Below are 19995 nucleotides of genomic sequence, written 5' to 3'. Positions count from 1 at the left end.
CATTGTGACTTTGGGGAATAACAAATAATTAAGCTACTTGGCTGGAGAACCAAGTAGGACCCAGATCAGGAAGGGCCTTATGAAACCTAGTGAAGTCATTTGGGCTCTGTCCTGAGGGCAGAACTGATGTGGCATTAGCAGGAAGATCGGGTGACAACCAACGTTTGTGCTTGTACCTCAAGTTTGGCTTGATCAACTGAAAAACTAATTTCAAACTGGATTTGGAGATGTTGGTGGAAGTAACAGGAATGAACCAAGTGAAACAAGAACACATGGAAGAGGTTGTCTGGTGCTTTAGGTCAACAGTTTTTTGGTTTTGTTTTTTTTTTTTTTTTTTATGATTTTTTATTTGAGAGAGAGAGAAAGAGAGCATGAGAGAGGGGAGGGTCAGAGGGAGAAGCAGGGAGCCTGATGCAGTATTTGATTCTGGGACTCCAGGATCATGACCTGAGCAGAAGGCAGTCACTTAACCAACTGAGCCACCCAGGTACCCCAAGTCAATAGTTTTTAAACCACATGTCCTGGAACCCCAGAGTTCCCATTGAGCTTCCTCAAGGGCTACCTGGCGGTGCACTTGGGGAAGACAGGCAAACAGCAGGGTCACCCATTGTGCTTCACTTGGAACACCTCTATACTATTTTACACATTGGAATTTTTTTTAAAACTCTGTTTCAGTAAACTATTATAGCTAAATGTTTTTGTAATCCATTTAAATATATAGGAAGACAAGTGACTAATGAGAGATATTTATTTAGGAGCTTCCCAATTAGATGTAGTTTGTACCCCAATATTCCCTCTCACGCTGATGTTATGGTTGAGCACTTAAATAGACAGATTAGGAGGCTTTCTGCAGTACTGGTAGCAGTAACCCATATATAGTTCATATTTCTGATAACGTACCAAATTGAGGGTATAAATAGGTTAATAATAATAATAATAATCATAGTATTTGACTGTTTATTCGCCTGCTAGGAACACCTTCATACCATTGTGACTTTGGGGAATAACAAATAATTAAGCTACTTGGCTGGAGAATGAAGTAGGACCCAGATCAGGAAGGGCCTTATGAACTAAATGAAGTCATTTGGGCTCTGTCCTGAGGGCAGAACCGATGTGGCATTAGCAGGAAGATCGGGTGACCACCAAAGTTTGTGCTAGACCTGGATTCTCTTCTTTTAAAGATTCCTATTTGTATAAAAGCCAAAGACTCCCTAAAATTTTTTAAAATGTGAGGAAGACTCCACCTCTGAGTTATGTTTAAAAGATAGATGAAAAGTTTAAACACACTTGAAAATCTGTGAATTGAATTTTGGTTTTATTGAGGACCTTTGAGATCCATTATTTTATTTTATTTTTATTTTTATTTTTATTTTTATTTTTTTTTATTTTTTTAGAGAGAGAGAGCACATGGGTTGGGGACAGAAAGACAGAGGGAGAGGGAGGGAAAGAACCCTAAGCAGGCACCACATTCAGTGCAGGACCCAGGCGGGGCTCTATCTCATGACCCTTGAGATCATGATCTGAGCCAAAGGTCAGAAGCTTAACTGACTGAGCCATCCAGGTGCCCCAAGATCCTTTATTTTAAAAAAATATTTTCTACAAGGAAAGCATGCCAATGGTTTTCAAATATCATTTATCAGTATTGACTCTATAATACAAACAAACTTCCTTGCACTTAAAAGGCAAATATTATTCATGATGATTTGAGTATTCTTGCTTTCTCCAAAGTATCTTTTCCCGAAAATGATGACAGAAGGACTTTGTTTGTTTTAACTTGGTCCATCTTTCGCAACCCAGTTTAATCATTATACAGATTCCCTTTTGAAACAAATGGGCTAGATTGCCAGACAGTTGTGGCAGATTTTTATCATTTCAATAACATTTGCAAGAAATATCACTAGTGAAATTTGTGTATCAAATTTTCCTTTGTGGGACTTTTTTCTAATAAGTTTGATACTGAAGTGTTGGTAAGGTAAAATCTTATTAATTCAAAGCAAGGAATGCCATGCGACCATAAAACATCTGACTTATAGAAAAATGCTTAGAGAATCTGTTTTGTTACTTTTAAAAATAGAGTGCTTAATCATGATCTCAGGGGCCTGGGATTGAACCCCGAGCCAGGCTTTGTGCTCAGGGCAGAGTCTCCTGGAGTTCTCTCTCTCCCTCGTGCTCACGACCAAGTAAATCTTTAAAAATAATAAAATAAAATAGAATACCTATTCTATAGTAAGGTAGAAATGAGTACAAATAAAAGGAAGGTTGTGTATAAAAATTTTTCTAATGAACATAAAACATAAAAATCTCAAAAATAAAATTTTATTTCATCCGAAATGAAACACGATGGGATCGGGAGGGAGACAAACCATAAGAGACTCTTAATCTCAGGAAACAAACTGAGGGTTGCTGGGGGGTGGGACGGTAGAGATAGGGTGGGGGGGGTTATGGACATTGGGGAGGCTATGTGCTATGGTGAGTGCTATGAAATGTGTAAGCCTGATGATTCACAGACCTGTACCCCTGGGGGCAAGTAATACATTATATGTTAATTTAAAAAAATTTTTATTTCATCCTGTAGTTACTAGATTCATTTGTTATAGGAAGCTTTGTTTTTCTTTGTTCCTTATACTACAATTATTAAAATCTTCACTGAAAAGTATAAACCTGAATTTATTTTTTTAAAAAAGATATTCTGCATCAGAATGAATACAAACTTTAAATTTGTGTAGTATGAATTAAGAGGTATTAGAGGCTATCCACTCCCTACCAAATATTAAAGTATTTGCTTGGCTATCTCCTAAGGAATGATGTCAGGTCCTCAACATAGCATTTTCATTGCCTGTCACAATCTTTCCTCTCCCTAATATTCAGCTTCTTCTCTAGACTGGGACAAACCAAGGAACCATTCTATAGAGCTTCTTTGCAGATCCTTCTTATCCTTAGGCCATTTCCAGTGCCACTGACACTACTACTCAGGATTTCTCTAGAAAGACTACCTCATGAGCCTTGTCCAAACCAGACCCATCCCCAAATCACCTCATTTTGAAACTGAATCCAAGTGGGTCTTTGTCAGTATCAGAGTGGATCTACCAAAGGTGTGCTCACAGATGCTACATCAGAATGATTGTCCTAATCAAGAGGGGAAAGGCCAAAGGCAATGAGACTTACTAGCTTCTGGCTTTGAGCCATTCATTGCAGTGCCAAATTCCCCTGTTAGAGTACCCTTATTTTTATTAATCAAAATAAATCTTGATGTAAATACCTTTACATCTGAGCACTAAAGGGTGTTTCAGTTCTGATTAGTTCCTCTTTCTGACATTAATAATTAACCAGTAAACTAATTTACCCAAATTCTTCAAGCTCTGTTTACTTAAAAGGAGAGTAACTTCAAGAAGGTTATATCCATGGTTTACTGCTAACTCCAGCCATGGGCCTTTGGGGCATACTTTGTTTTTTAATCTTCCTGGATAAAAGCTGGGGACAGGAACAAACGTAAGTAAAAGAACCCATCTTCATTTTTCAATGCATCTTAGTTGCAATGAGTGAAAAATTTAAGTGTTAATTTGAAAATAACTTTCTACTTCCTAGAATACCAAGTGAATAGTCTCATCTTTGAATGAGAATGTCATGGAAGCATCTTGATGTGATGAATGGCTAACAATACGTCAGCTTTATGGGATTGGTATTTATAAAAGTTTACATAAGTGATTGTTTGAATTCCTCTTCCAAAAAGCACAAAATAAACTCAAGATGATAAAGTTTCTTGCCATTGATTGATTATTTGTATATGGTACATGTTTTCTTTGTGTGTTCCAGTTACTGTACATAGTAAAGCAATTGTTATTTTGGGTTCAGTTCTAATACTGTGATTTGAAAAAAAAGGTTGTAATTATTTCTAAATTTGTGAGTTCGTCACAAATTTTAGTGTTATTATTGAAATATTGTACATTTTAAGGTATGCCTTAAAAATACTGATTTTGTATCTAGAGATAACATTTTAGTACTGAGAAGGAACTGGAGAGTATCTAATTGAATCTACTCATTTCACAAATAAGGATAAATGCAGACAGAGGGGAAAGTGACGTGCCAAAGATCATGCTGCTGGAGGGAGACAAAAGCAAGTCTTTTATTAAGGTCTCTTTCATACCAATTCAACTTTTTTTCATTTTGTCATAAATATATATATACACAAATATGTAAAATATAAATGTATACCCAGGCTATCATAAATTTGTAACACTCTCCCACCCCAATCTGATTTTTTCACATGGCCACAATCACCCCATTTCCCAAGTAGTTCTTGTATATCCCTTTTTAAAAGACAAGTGGCAGAAGCTCAAGAAAGATTGAGATTAGTGGGTTCAAATCAGTGGTAGAACTAGGACTAGAACCCGGATCCCATGATTCCGAATTCTTCCCACTACACTGTACTGGCCCTTAATAAGCATCTCTTCTCTTTCTCTGAAAAAGTGAGAGTGTACCATTTGTGGCACAGCAACGAGTTTAATTAATTTGATTAACTGATTGATTCAACAAAAATTTATTGAGCACCTACCATGTGATAGGCATTGGGGATATAGTAGATGGTACAAAGCTTGCATTCTAGTGGGAGAAGCAAACCATGGATGGATGAATGAACCAATGATGAAGGAATAAATAAGGTCAGGTGGTTAATATTCAAGGAAGAAAAAAATAAAGGAGAATCTGAGGGTAAGGAAATAATGGAGCATTATCCAAAAATGTAGAGAGGAAAGGTTTCTTTAAGGAGGTGACCCTCAAACAGAGCTTGAAGAAAATGAGGGGGGAGCAAACGATGTAAATATCTGGGGAAAGAACATTCCAAGTAGAGGCCAAAATGATATTGTTGCCTCTCTGCAAGCTCAGTAGCCTGATTTTCTTAAACGGTTGAAAGAAAATAAGAAAAGTGTGATATGTTTTTTAAGTATGATTTTTTTATGTGATTGTTGTACTGATAAACCAGTAAGGACCAAAATCTGTATGAAGAGTGATTCCAAAGCCATCTTTTAGGGACTTCTAAATACTGAATATTTTATGTTTTATCACTGCCACCACCACATAGACAATTCAAAATTAAAACAATATTAAACTGGAAAAGATAAAACTTCTCAGAATGCTGAAACTGAAATAGCTTCCCCGCCCCCTAGATTTTTCAGATTACAAAACTCTTGCTAAATCCAGTTTAGTATAGCAATTGAAATTGTTAACTCAGAAAATAGGCTGCTTGGGTTCAGTTCCTAATTCTATAACTTAATTGCTTGACCTTGGGCAAGTAAATTATCACTTTTCTTCATCTGTGAAATGAGAGTAATAATAAGACCTTTCTCACAGAGTGACAGAGTGGTTGTAGCAACACAGTGAAAATATGTATATAGATATTCCTTAAAACAGTGCCTAGCACAGGGTAAGATTTCAGGAAATGAACCTTATTATCACCAGAGCTTAACTTTTCTCATTTTCTGCTGTTCCGTAAGTGTATGAGGAATTCAGATGATGGCTGGAACTCTGGAGAATCTTTCACCTCTTTTATAATTTGTCTCTGAGTGATTCCAAATTAGTTGTCATGTAGGAGACTGCCAGATGTTTTAAAAGGATGGAATTGCTTCTAAGCTAATTTCATTGTTACTAAAGACTTGCTGACTTTTTAAATGTCCTAATGTTGACAGTTCTGCAAGGTACAGTGGCAGGTGGCCTCCAGGCCTGTTCTGTCACTTGAATTAGTATCTATGACCTTTTGGGTTGAAGCACACTTCTCTCTTCCTCTATATTAGCACATGTAGCTCTCACTATTCAAATTAGAAAATTTCATGATATTAAATTAATAAACTAGTTTGTATTTTTAAGTTTTCTTTTTAAAAACAATGAAAATACACACATTTAAAAATGTTACTTTAAAAACGTGTATAGATTCATTACTATTCTTGTATAAACCATATGAAAAATAAAACTGGAAGTAATAGCCTGTGGTTGTGAACATAGCTTGTAACCTTGACCTCAATTATACACGTTTAACTACTGAAAGACCTGAATATAAAGTTCTGCCTCATTCGCTTGTAAGCGATGTGACCTTGGTCAAATTATCCTCTTTTCACTTGCAAAATAGGAGTAATATTAGTATCTACACCATTGGCCTGTTGTAAAATTAAGAGAGTTGTATATAGAGTGCTAATGCAGCCTCTCCTCTGGTAACTTCACTTAATAACATCATTATTGTTGTATGATTGTTACTATTTTTCAAAGACCTCCATCACTCCTTCTGTTTCTAAATGCCTTCTCCCAGCTCACTCTTACTATATCCTTTTCTTTATCCACTCATGGTGTAACACAATACTTCTAAGATTACTTCCTTTTAACTAATTTAGTGAAATTAATGAATCTTAACATTTATTGAGTACAAATCATATATGTAAAGCATACCTACCTACAAAGTATGTATGTATCTCATTTCCTCCTTACTGCAAGCTGGTCAGGAAGGTGATATTTTCACAGGTAAATTATTTTGGTCTTAAAAGTGTTGGTGATTTTACCATGGTCATTCAGCCAGTAGATGACAGAGCTGCAATTCAAGCACTGGCGTCTTTGTTGCCTTTTTCTTCATTGAGCAAAAATACTGACTCTATTTACATGTTCCAGTCAACAGCATTTAAAGTCTTTCTCTGCTGCAGTAGCTCAGGGAAGGTGTTATTATTTCTAAATGTTAACTGAATCTCCAGTTCTGTTTCTCAAGTCTTAATTCTAAGCTACTTCTTCTTGGAAACTATGCTGAGATTATCATGGATCACTAAGAAATTTTGATTTTAAAATAATCACTTTTAAGTTGAGAAAATATGCCTATTTGAATCTCTCAAGTGAGATGAAAAAAATTAGAAATATAACAAAATAAATCACCTCAAGATATTGGTCCTACTCTTTTCCTGTTTCAACAGGTATGTCATTTCGGCACCAAAAATGTTTCGAGTTGGAGCATCTGATAATGTTGTAATTCAAGTTTATGGATATACCGAAGAATTTGATGCAACAATCTCTATTAAAAGTTATCCTGATAAAAAATTTAGTTACTCTTCAGGCCATGTTACTTTATCCCCAGAAAATAAATTCCAGAACTCTGCAGCCTTAACAGTATGTATTTATTCTTTTCTTTAAACATATAGAATATTCTCAGTAAAATGTGTACCAAGTTTGAATGTTGATAATGTAGAGATTTGGCCATTTATATCACTCACCACTATGTGACTACTAAGTGATGTCAGTCACCAGTGATAATATGGATGAAACAGAAAATTCTAAATGGAGAATTGTGTCTGCTTTTTTAGCAATACATGTAAATTATGATGTTTGTATTGGAAAATAAAATTGTACTAATGTAAAAATATTTGGAAATAAATTGAAAACATATGTTTACTGTAAAAACTATCATTACAAAGAAATAAAAAAAATATGAATATGCATCTTGATCTGTAATGCATTGCCTACAAAAACCCAAGGCTGCTATCTGGTATTTGTCAATTATAGCTTCCAAAACTAATGAAATTACTGATTACTGAACTGAATAGCTCTCACTGACAACCTGTAGTTAATACAAAGAACAATATGAATCAAATAACTTTTCCTTCTATTTTGATACTATAGTGTACCTTGGTTAGAGAAGAGCTTGCAACTCATTTCTTATTTAAAATTCTAACTAAAAATTACTTTTATACTCAAAATATTGTTTTAAAGTCTGATAAAAATTCAAAAATAAAAAACCAGAAAATCAAAGACTACTAGACTTGGAAGGGGCTCTGATGTTCATTTAGACCAGTGTTTCTTTATTTTTATTATTTTTTTAATATTTTACTATTTGCTTGACAGAGAGATAAAGAGCACAAGTAGGCAGAGCGGCAGGCGAGAGAGAGGGTGAGGAAGAAGGAGAGAGAGAAGCAGGCTCTCCACATAGCAGGGAGCCCGATGTGGGGCTCAGTCCCAGGACCCTGGGATCATGACCTGAGCTGAAGACAGGCACTTAACCAGCCAAGCCACCCAGGCAACCTTAGACCAGTGTTTCTTTAAAGTGAGCTCCTTAAAAAGAATTTGAAATTTGAAGTTTGAAAACAGTTTAAGATTAGAATTATATTGATATTTAGTACTTTGAATTTATTTTGTAAATTTGTTTTGATTTCATAATTATGTAAACCTTGTAAGCATAAGATTACACCTAGTCTTAGGTTGTACATATTTAAGTATCATTGTAATAAAAATAAATTTTTATTATATTATAAGTAATTAAAAGTCAGTACTGAGAGTTCTCCAGAACATTTTATCCTTTAAAAGAGGTCTGTATATTACTCAAGTTTGAGAAACATTGATCTAAATAAATTCTAACCAAATATAAGAATTTTTTATTAATGTTCTTGATTGTAAATGTTTGAATTTCTTAAATACTTCCCCTTACTAGATTTATTAAGAATTAAAATTAATTTCCCAATTAATTTCAGCAGACACTCTTTTTTTTTTTTTTAAGATTTTATTTATTTATTTGACAGCGAGACGGAGAGAGCACAAGTACGCAGAACAGCAGGCAGAGGGAGAGTGAGAAGCAGGCTCTCTACTGACCAGGGAGCCCAATGCAGGGCTCCATTCCAGGACCCTGGGACATGACCTGAGCCCAAGGCAGCCACTCAACTGACTGAGCCACCCAGGCACCCTCAGTGGATACTCTTACCTGATGTCACTAAGATATTTAGGGTGGCTATTACATTTAAATGTAAATCAATCAAATATATCTATAATTTTAAAAATTCAGTTTATGAGTCACAATATTCCTATTCCAAGTGCTCAAATAAACACATGTGACTGGCAGGTACCGTGCTGGACGACATAGATATCAAACGTTTTCATCATCACAGAAAGTTCTCGCGACTCGTGTGGACTCAAATAGTTAATTGAAAGATTAAGTAGAGAATCATAAAACTTGATGCATATCTTCAGCATTTAATTTTATCCTAACATTATAATGTATCTTTGTTTGCCAATTGTTTGATGTTATGCCAAGGTCTTTTCTTTAAACATGGGTCCCCTGGTTGGAGTGTCAAATCTTATTTATTACGTGTCACACCTTTAACGAACCATCTTTGTTTACAGTTTCTGTTCCTTTCAAGTGGAGAAGGAACTTAAAGACACTTGCAAGGCAATCTGAGACCAGAATCTTTATAGGCTGTTACTGCCTTCCAAACTTTGACGGCGCTCTCATGTTTGATTCCACAGCAGTTGATTTTAGTGATTAAATGTGATCCCAGGTGTCAAAAGCCTGAGTTTTCATAGAAACGCTCTTCTTTCTTTTATTACTCTTTATGTATTGTATTTGCATATCATGCAATGTAAATTGGATAATTACGATTACGTACACCAAACGAGAAAGCATGCAGCTCAACAGGTGGGAGCAGAGGGATGGAGATATAGTACAACATATCCTGAACATTAGTCAGGATGCTGAGCTGAGGGAGTGGACAACATACTAATCCAGTGTTGGCCAAGTGAAAGTTTGTTAAGAAGCTTCTGTAGTAGTCGTTTTACTAAATGTATATAAAATCTAGGAAACATGCAAGCCAAAAGATTTTTTAATTGCTTAAAGCTAAATTTTATCTATGATATTTGACACTGACAGGGTTTGGGTAAAATTTATTCACTAGTCTGTCTCTACTACTTTTTAAATGGTTAAATACATACACTCATTTTTGTGTGTGTTCTAATGAGATGACAGTGGTATTTAGAAAATCAACATGTTTTATAACCTGAAAATTATACTCCATTCCATCAATTTTTTCTTTTACAGATACAACCCAAACAATTGTCTGGAGGACAAAAGCCAGTTTCACATGTGTATTTGGAAGTTGTATCGAAGCATTTTTCAAGATCAAAAAAAGTGCCAATCACTGATGAGAATGGATATCTCTTCATTCATACAGACAAACCTGTTTACACTCCAGAACAGTCAGGTAGGGTATATGATGATGCTTTCTCTGGTGCAGAGGGGGTGATTGACATATTGTAGAGATCTTTTAACTCTTGAAATTAAGTGTAAACAGGCTTCCAACTTGCTCAAGTCTCAACTCCCAATGACTTTGACATTTATAAATACATTTTAATTTAAAATTTATATGGAATTTAAAAAATTTTAAAAAAATAAAATTTATATGGAGATTGCTAAATATGTAATTTAAACTTAAATATAAATTTTAAGTTCATATGGAACCTGCAAAGTCAATAATTATATTATCTGCCCCATTAGTTATTTCCACAAGGAAGAAAGCTTTTTAAAATGGTGAAGTGTTGTGTTATATCTTATTTATTAAACAAGTGTAAGATGTAATTGCAGATACCGTTTTGACAATGGTAAAATAATTTATTATAGAGCCATGTTCATAAAAACAACTTCCTTTGACTTTAGAGCTATTCTTCAAATTCCGAAAATAAATCCAACCCTAGGGGATCAGATGTTTCAGGAAAGAATAAACTAGATCACAGAAATAGATGAATATTAATTTTCTAAGGGGAAACTACCTAAGAAAATTTCTAATAGAACATGGCTTTGTATTCATGGTTCCTTTGTTAGTGGGAGAAAGAGCAGAATAGAATAAAATTTACCTCACAGAATTGTTGTGAGAAGTAGGTGAATTCATATGGGTAAAGCACTTAAAACAGCGTCCAGAACGGAGTAAGCACCAGGAAAGTGTTTTCCATTACTATCTGATCTGTGGAATAGCACAAAGTCTTATTTACACAGAAGAAAAAAATTACTTAAAAGTGGTCTCTTAGTTAGAGACTCTTAATCTCACAAAACAAACCTAGGGTTGCTGTGGAGGGGGTGGTATGGAGAGAGTGGTTGGGTTACGGACACTGGGGAGGGTATGTCCTATGGTGAGTGCTGTGAAATGTGTAAGCCTGACAATACACAGACCTGTACCCCTGGGGCAAATAATACATTATATGTTAATAAAAATAATTATTAAAAAATTTTTTAAAAAGAATTTTAAAAAGTGGTCCCTTAGAAATTGATTAAATCTTCCTATGTACAGCTCTAATGTCTTAAACCACACATTTAATCTGAAGATCCTTGAGGGATTTTTAGTACAAGCATCTTTAGAATAAAGGTTTAAATCTTCAAGGCTTTGTAGGGTAAGGACTTTATTGACCAAATCCCTCAATTCCATGCAACCTGTGTCATGCCTTCCCCTCCAGTTTTCTCAATCACCATGCTCCCCCTCATCTGTGTAAACCAGCCAAACTGACCTCTTTCTATTTGCATTCTCAGACTCTTCCCCCTCTCCCCTCATGTGAAGGTCTGTGTATCTCTGCCTGGTACATTCAATCCCCCCAAGCCCCACCCCCACCCCCACTTTGCCTGATTAACACCTACGCAACTCTTACATGGCATCCTTAGAGGGCAGCCTTCTCTGACCTCTCTGACCACTTCAGAGCTCCCTCTTCTGTGTTCTCAGGAAGCCGGGCAGTGCTCTTTGTCGTGCTTCCCACCCCAGAATTGTACATACTCTTGTGTAGTCATATGTTTACTCTCTCCTCCACTCCACTGGAAGATATCCATGTCTGATTTGTCTCACTGCCATATCTCCCAGTGCAGCATAGTTCCTGGACATAGAAGGCATCAATGCATTCTTTTTAAAAGATTTTATTTATTTGAGAGAGAGAGAGACAGCGAGAGAGGGAACATAAGCAGGTGGAGTGGGAGAGGGAGAAGCAGGCTTCCCACTAAGCAGGGAGCCTGATACGGGACTCGATCCCAGGACCGCAGGATCATGACCTGAGCTGAAGGCAGCCGCTTAACCGACTGACCCACCCAGGCACCCGCATCAGTACATTTTTAAAAAAACCTAACAAGCCATATTTTTGGTACTAAAGAATTATATTGATCTTGCCTCTGATACACTGTTGTTATGAAGACAAGATTAATTTTCTAATTTAAAGACAAACTGGGTTAGAAAGCAGATAAACAGTAGACATAGAAATACTACTACTAAAATAAAAATAATAAGCATTTATTGAGTAGTTATTATGCGCCAGGCTATGTAAAAGCTTTGCCTCATTTAGTTCTTATAACACTATAAAGCAGATACTAACAGTTCTATTTTAAAATGAGAGAACTAAGATTTAGAGGGATTAAGTGTCCTACTCCAGGGCTACTAGGAAGTGGTAGTCGTGGGAGTGAAACCAAAGTTTTGAGGTCCAGGGCATGAGCTCTTACTTTTTTCTGACATTCTGTCTCTGCCAGCATCCCAGTGATGCTAAGGGATGAGCTGGGTATGTCCATAATATAAGAGGGAGGACACAAGATAAGAGAAGAATATAGGAGGGTGGACAATAGGTGGGAGAAAGGGAACAGCAGACAGTGTATGTGTGCATGTGGGGGGGGGCGGTATTTACTGAACATTTTGCTTTGACCTTATGGTTTTAGTGAAACCAATTTTGGAGAGCTTAATGTGACTTCTTATGTAGAGCTTTACATAATACTGACTCTTTAAAGGGTTTATGGTCGGGTGCCTGGATGGCTCAGTGGGTTAAAGCCTCCGCCTTTGGCTCAGGTCGTGATCCCAGGGTCCTGGGATCGAGTCCCGCGTCGGGCTCTCTGCTCAGTGGGGAGCCTGCTTCCTCCTCTCTCTTTGCCTGCCTCTCTGCCTACTTGTGATCTCTGTCTGTCAAATAAATAAATAAAATCTTTAAAAAATAGGTTAAAAAAATAAGAAAGGGCTTATGGTCTCAGTTCAGTTTTATTTTGTGAGTAAAGTTTTGGGCATGAAATGACCTGAGTATCAGTAAATGAACATGAGAGAAATCACAATATGTCATGTTGGAAGGAACTAGAATAGCATGTCTCAAGCAGCTAAGGGTTCACTTCTAAGCAGATGCAATTGTCTAAAAGGCAGGGATCTTTTAATGGACAGAAACAAAGGAAGAGAACTAATTGTTCTTGAGCTCTTGCCTTTACTCATTTAACAATTTAATAATTATAGGATCTGGCTTAATGAATCTAACAAAACATACAATTTAAAGCTGCCTTTAGCAACAATAAGGGACACTTTGAGGCCTTGTTGATTTTTATATGTGCAAGAGTGTATAATATCAAAATCAAACTGTCTAATTTTCCATTAAAATCTATAACTCTAATATAAGACAATATAGTATACTCTCATATAACCATAAAGGAGAGATCACTATTTTGCTACTATGAAATTCTCAATAAACAATGGCCTAATGTGTGTTCCCAAAAAGTTGTAAGGAAATATATTTTGATAAAGTGGACTGCATTTTAAATTCACTAGGAAAAGTAGCTCTTTAAAGGAATCCAAAGGATTGTCTTCAAAGGAAAATAATCTTTAGCAACATATGTGTCTGTAAAGTAACTTTTTCTTTCCTTTAAGTATGAACTTTTGTGATACAATTTTTGTGATTTTTTAAAATTATACTCATCTCTTTTAAGGATGATTATTGCAAAAAATCAAAATACCCTTGTGTTTAGCAGAGGTTTTGATGATATCAATTGTTCTTACAGTAAAGGTTAGAGTTTACTCACTGAATGATGACTTGAAGCCAGCCAAAAGAGAAACTGTCTTAACGTACATAGTAAGTATGTTATTTATTTAAATAATAATTTAACTCATCTTTAGGATAAGATACGTTGTTCCATAACCCTGTCCTAATACCACATTAACTCATTCAATGTTGGGTAAATCGTTACCTGACATCTTCTGTAAGTAAAACATTGTAAGTCTATACCTCTACAATAGATATATGTAAAACATCCTTGAAAATTCGCTTGCAGCAAGTTGATTTTGAACTAAATCCTTTAAATATATCCTTCATGGCTTCTTTCTTAAAGGGCATCAATCAATCACTATGAATTGATTGATTATTATTGAATATTACATATGAGATTTTTTATTTGTACAATTTTAAAGAATTACAATCTGGGCACTTACACTTAAGAAACTTAGAGTTTAGTAACATACTAGCACATGTGAAAAATAGTGTTAAACCTGAGATAAGGATCAGCAGTTATCAACCCTTTTTCAGCAATGACATAATGACATGTGTAACAGATGACATGCCCAAGGGCAACAACCACCCATGGTCTTACCCAGTTTGTGTCACAACCCTACAAAACTTTTGTGGGGAAATAACTGTTCACCTAAAAAACAGTAGGTATATTACCCATGGCCCTTCCCTGCAGACTACAGCAACTTTTCTCCTACAAACTACCCTAGAAGATGAAAACCTTACCAGAACACAAGTAAAAAAGAGGAATGTATAGGGATAACTTTGAATGCTTTATAGCCTACACAAATCATAAACCTTTCACAAATTCTAACATCTAACTATTTTATAATGAATTACCTGTGAAACATCAGAGTGGGCCAAGACTGTGGTTGATAACTATCAATACAGACCATAAACTCCCGTAGTCCAGAAAAAAGATTAGGGAGGCCAAAGGACCCATCAAGTAAGAGGAGAGATTTGAACTGGGCCTGGAACAATGAGTAGAATTGAGAGTGGTAGAGAAGACATGAGCGGGTTGCTGGGAAGGAGCGACAGACAGCAGAGTCAGAGGTGAAAGGGATTGGACAGGAAGAAAGCAACCTGATTCCAGGACAGAGGCATCCCTGGGAACAGAGAGGTAAGTAAGATTTGAAGGTTAGACTAGGGCCAGACACTTGAATCACCAGATCTGGAAGTGAAGACTTCACAGAGCAGGTGGTGGGGAGTTCCTGCAGACTTACTGAAATGACAGGATCAAGGATGGAAGGGGCATGTGCAGCCGTGAGCACCACTGCGGTAAAAGTGAAGGAATGTGCAGTGAGGGAACCCTGGGCTGGGCTGCCGCAGAAGTCCCAATGCAGGGAGAGGCGTGCTATCAGCTGCAGGAGAAACACAGAGGGTGGCCTCCCAGACTGCCTGAATGAGGGCGGGAAGAGGAAGCCGGTGAGAGTAGCACTGACAGCTGCAGGGAAGTAGATGGGAATTCACCAGTCCACAACAACCGTCTGAGTGTGCTGGCTTGTCCTAAAGCTGTGAGTCTCTCCCTCTGGAACCCAAGATTTGCATGTAGGAATAGACATACACACTGAGTAGATACTACGGAACAAAGGCACACTGGAGTATAAACCAAACGAACGATACAGTGGGGCAAATGACACATGGGCTCTGAGGGCAGACCAAATGGAGTTAAGAGTCATGGCTGACAGTAATCCTTTTCTGGAATAGAATAGGTTTCAGTTAAAGGAATAGACGTGGATTTTTACAAAATAGAACTAAGAAATAGCACAAGTTTTCCCATGGCAGCAGGGAGGACTAAGAAGTGAGATGCTAAGAAGTGAGATAACCAATAAACCGGCTGAGTGGTGTAGGGAGTCTGGAAAAGATTGAAGGAAAGTGTCCAGCTCCCATGTCCTTTTTCTGTCAGAAAATACTAGAGGATGTGGACAGATGCTTTTTATTTTATTCCTCCTGGTTGAGCTTGAGTGATGAAAAAATCCTGGCACCACACAAGGAAGAGTGGATGCCAGTCGTCCCATGTAGGAGCTGCCCCAGGAAGAGAGGATTGAGGACGCTGATCCCAGAGAGATTCAATGTGTAAGAAGTGTCCTGAGTGCTCAAGAGATACCATCTTAGAAGCACTGTGCATGCTCAGCTGCAGGGAAAAAGAACAGCCCCGCCGATATTTAGCTGCTATCCTGATCTTTGGCAGAATAGACCTTTGTAACTTCAGGGGAAAATACCTTAAAATTCCAGCCATGAATTCCACAGTCATGGCCCATGGTGATAAATTTCTGTGTTACGGTCAAAATGAACTTCTACATGTAGTCCAAAGAAAGTAAAATACCTTGTTTTGATAATTTTCAAACCCACATACAAAGGGGAGTTTATGGGGAAGCGCTATGAAAAATTTCGGGTTTGTTTAACCATTTTGAATGTTTTACCAAGTTCAAAATACCCATAGTGCACAGTTATAAAATGTCTAGCTAGTTAAAACATTTTATAGTATATTTGTTTTAAGAAAACTTCAAATGAACAGATATGAAATTTAGATTCTGGTATCTATAAAACCTGTAAGTTCATGTTTGGTTAGTTGTAATATCTATTATTATTATATTTCTAATTTTAGTCATGCAATAGAAAGTTGAGTCTCTTCTGGATAATTGCAGCAAGGATATCCTGGATACCAATATACACCTTCTCTTCCTCCTTTCCTCTCTCCGTGTGTGTGTGTGTATGTGTGTGCATGCATGTGCGTGTAGCAGGAGATGGAAAGCAGTTTCAAAGAGGGAGGGGAGTAGCTTAAATGAACCCTGTTTGCCTTCCACAACATTTAAGTTACCTTCCTCCTTTGTATTTAATTTCAGGACATAGATATTTGTTAGTAAATACTCCTATAGGTCAAAGCTATTATAATCAGTTGATTTTTTTTTTGAAGTGGCTTATGTGCTTTGAGGTTGTTTGTTTTTATTCAAAGGATCCCGAAGGATCAGAAGTGGACATTGTAGAAGAAAACGATTATACTGGAATCATCTCTTTTCCTGACTTCAAGATTCCAACTAATCCTAAGTATTTTAAAGTATTTGTTAATAAAGTTTTCTCTAGAAAACACATCTGGAACTTTGGATTGTGAGAGAGATAACCAGTCAAATGGAGCTGCCTGTTGTTAACAAGGGTGTAAGCATGAAAGGAATGAGAGTATGCAAAGGAGTCCACTTGGGATAAGTATGGGGTGTTATACAGAATTGTTGCATCATTATAGCGTATGCTGAAACTAATATAATACTGTATGTTAACTCACTGGCATTAAAATAAAATAAAACAAAAAAAAAGGCAGAAAGTACCCAAAGTTTTTTAAAAGAAACATGAAAAGAACACAGTGTAAGTTTGAACATTAAAAAGAAAATTTAAGTCTAATGAGAAGTGAGGCTCAGTTTCTGGTGAACGAAAACCTCCCAGTACTTCCCAACAATCCTCTTTATATATAGAAGTAAAAATTTGGAAGAGGGAAAAAAAGTCTCTAGGCTTTTCTTCATTAAAACCATCAACCCTCTACCCTTCAGGGAATCTAGTAGATTATCAGTCGAAAGGGCTGGAGTGGTCCCATGCCTTGCTCTGAGAGTTATAAAAATATTGGTCCTCCATAGTCTTTGTCTGCATAGATTACCAGAAGGCAGATTCCGAGAGGGATAGGGTTCTCAGAGCCATTTCTTTTGGGGGGACCTCATTTTAAAGGATTTAAGAACAAGTTCTAACAGAATGCAATGTAATAAAGATTTGGTGAACACATTCCTGGTATGTGTAAAGCACATGGAGAGTGAGGTATACAAAATAGAAATTAATAACCCACAGTCCCTGCCTTCAAGGAACTTATAATACAGTAGGACAAATAACTGTACTCATAAATGGTAAATATAACTTTAAAACAAAATCTTCTTGTGGTTATTTTTCTGCCCTCTGGAAGGGAGTTAACAGTTAATTTGTTGTTTGTAGTTAATTCACTGAAGATTTTCTAGAAATGTAAGTGAAATTGGGAATTTAATTTTTAAATTGCATACTTCCTTGAAAATACTACCTGTTCTATATCATAGAATTGATCTTATTATTTTATAACTATTATCATTTATCCAACTGTATTTTGTGCCATTTGTTCCTTGACAGATTATGTGTCAGGCATGGTGGCCTCTCATGAGCATTACTTTCCTACCCCAGTACCCTTGCACATGTTGTTCCCTCTGCTTAGAATGTGCTGCAGCTTGCTCTTCACAAGGCTGACTTCTCATTCTTTAGGACACAGAGTAAATGCTCCCTTTTCAAAGAGGCTATCCCTGGATGCATAATTTAATATAGTCCCTCTCTTTTTCTAACTCTCTTATTTATTTACTTCATGGCACATATCTCAGTGTTACACTTATTTATTGGTTTGTTTGTTTATTTGCCTTCTTATTTTGTCTATTTTGCTTACCGTTGTATCTTCAGAACTTTAACATAACAGGCACTTGACAAATATTCATTGAATTAATGGTGATGATAGTCATAGTATTAAGTGTATTGATTGCATAACAGTGTGCAAAATAAATATGATCTTTTTCATTGCACAAATGAAGTTAAGCAACTTGCCCAAATCTAATCTGTCAGTAAATGGAGAAATGGGAATTGGAAATCTCAAGGACTGTTAGCTCTATAAAGGCAGGAATTCTTCTATTTTGTTCACTTTTACCTCCAGTTCTTACCCCAGTGCTCAGTAAATATTTTTAAATGAAGATTGTTAATTAAATTCAGGTCATTTTCCTCTTTAAATAAACCATACTTTGTCTCTAACCATAACTTCTTTTATGTGAAGTGTGAGTTTTATATGTTTCTAGAGACATTAGTATGGATGTCCTACTATAGTGTGATTTTGGTATCATGTTAGTATAACTATGTTCCAGGATTAAATTAATCTTCAAAGATTTCAAAAGCTCCTCAAATCAAAGCTATTGACTATATTAAGACAAAAATACTTGAAAAAAATGACAGAGTATGAAAAACTCATTACTTAAACATTTTTATTATCCTGAAAACATTCAATTATTTCTGTTTATTATTTAAAGTTCTGCACAAATAAAATATATTACTTAGGCTAAATATGTCTCTACTTTCTCCTCTTTAAAACAGGAATCAATTAGATTTCCTCTGGATAAATTAAAAATATTTGATGACTTCTATAATTTTAAATATTTTGTCTCCACAGATGTGGTGTGTGGACAATCCGAGCTAAATATAAAGAGGACTTTTCAACAACAGGAATGGCATATTTTGAAGTAAAAGAATATGGTAATTTGTGACAAAAGTTTATTGGTAAAAAGTTAATGTTTTTGCAGTTATGTTTTTCATTAGTGAACTTAATGCAGAATCACTCCCAGATAAAGATGAGGCAGCCTGGCTGGGATGATTACAAGAACCTGTGGAGCTTGAACAAGTCCATCAAGCTCTCTGGACTTGTGCTCCTCATCACAGAGCCAGAAGAAACCTAGTGACCCAGGAAGCTTGAGAAGTTAAGGTCAAAAATTGTGATTTTAGGAGAAACTTAAATAGGCAGAGAGGTGGTAAACAGAACCCAGTAGGACTAAGATTTACTCAAATCATTACAACCATTTAGTGACGGAAAAGAAACAACTGTATTTCCATCCCCCCGAGTTCAGTACTATTTTCCTTCTGGCTCACAAATCCCTAATATATTTATCTGGAAATCTAAGACATCCTTATTTTTAAATCAATCGAATTGATGGGCTAATAATTAACATATGAAAAGCTTATCTTTCCATTTCTCATTTTTTAAAAAGGTTTTATTTATTCATTTGACAAAGAAAGAGAGAGAGAGCACAACAAAGGGAACGGGGCTCAATCTCAGGACACCAGTATCATGACCTGAGCTGAAGGCAGACACCCATCCACCCAGACTCCCTTGTCTTTCCATTTCTTGTAGTTATTTTAAAGCATTTGTGTGTTCTGATATAAAATTTAACTTTCTTTTGTTTGAAGTCATTTTTTATTCCTCCAGGAGACTTATAATAATACAGAGAATAAATACACAAATTTTAACAATTAGCAAAACAACAACAACAACAAAAAACCAAACAAAAAACCAGTGACCAAAAAAATTTGTTACACTGAAACAATTTTAAAAGATAATGGGCTCTCAATAACCTATAATCCTAACTGACCTTCCTTCCTCCAAGTATTTTCACTGCTTTTGGTGTATATCTAGAATTCATCCAGCTCCTACTGTCTGAGGCCACCCTCATCAATTCATCACCAGGCCCCCTCCTGGACTACTGCAAAAGCCTCCTAACTGCTATCTCTTCTTCCAAGCTATTCTCATTTGGTATTGGCCAAAATCTTTAAATGCAAATCTCACCATGTTATTTCACTTTTGAAAAGTCCCCAGTAGCTCCTCATTCCTTTGCTAATGAA

At 36.2% G+C, this 19995-nt stretch overlaps 1 protein-coding gene across 1 annotated transcript in view; it reads left to right on the top strand.

Annotated features, from left to right (window-relative positions):
* The first annotated feature begins 3114 nt into the window (after nt 1-3114).
* Nucleotides 3115-19995, top strand: part of C5 (complement C5) — an 84781-nt gene continuing 67900 nt past the window's right edge. Inside the window, exons 1-6 of the mRNA XM_080820137.1 lie at nt 3115-3489; nt 6942-7134; nt 9827-9989; nt 13559-13629; nt 16517-16608; nt 18773-18855. Of these exons, the coding sequence (XP_080676263.1) occupies nt 3425-3489; nt 6942-7134; nt 9827-9989; nt 13559-13629; nt 16517-16608; nt 18773-18855 (667 nt within the window). The 5' untranslated portion in view covers nt 3115-3424. The remainder of the gene's footprint in view (nt 3490-6941; nt 7135-9826; nt 9990-13558; nt 13630-16516; nt 16609-18772; nt 18856-19995) is intronic.

Source organism: Martes martes (genome assembly GCF_963455335.1).
Source record: "Martes martes genome assembly, chromosome: 12".
NCBI lineage: Eukaryota > Metazoa > Chordata > Mammalia > Carnivora > Mustelidae > Martes > Martes martes.
The sequence above is the reverse complement of the archived record's forward strand: the minus strand, read 5'-3'. Positions and strand labels throughout refer to the sequence as shown.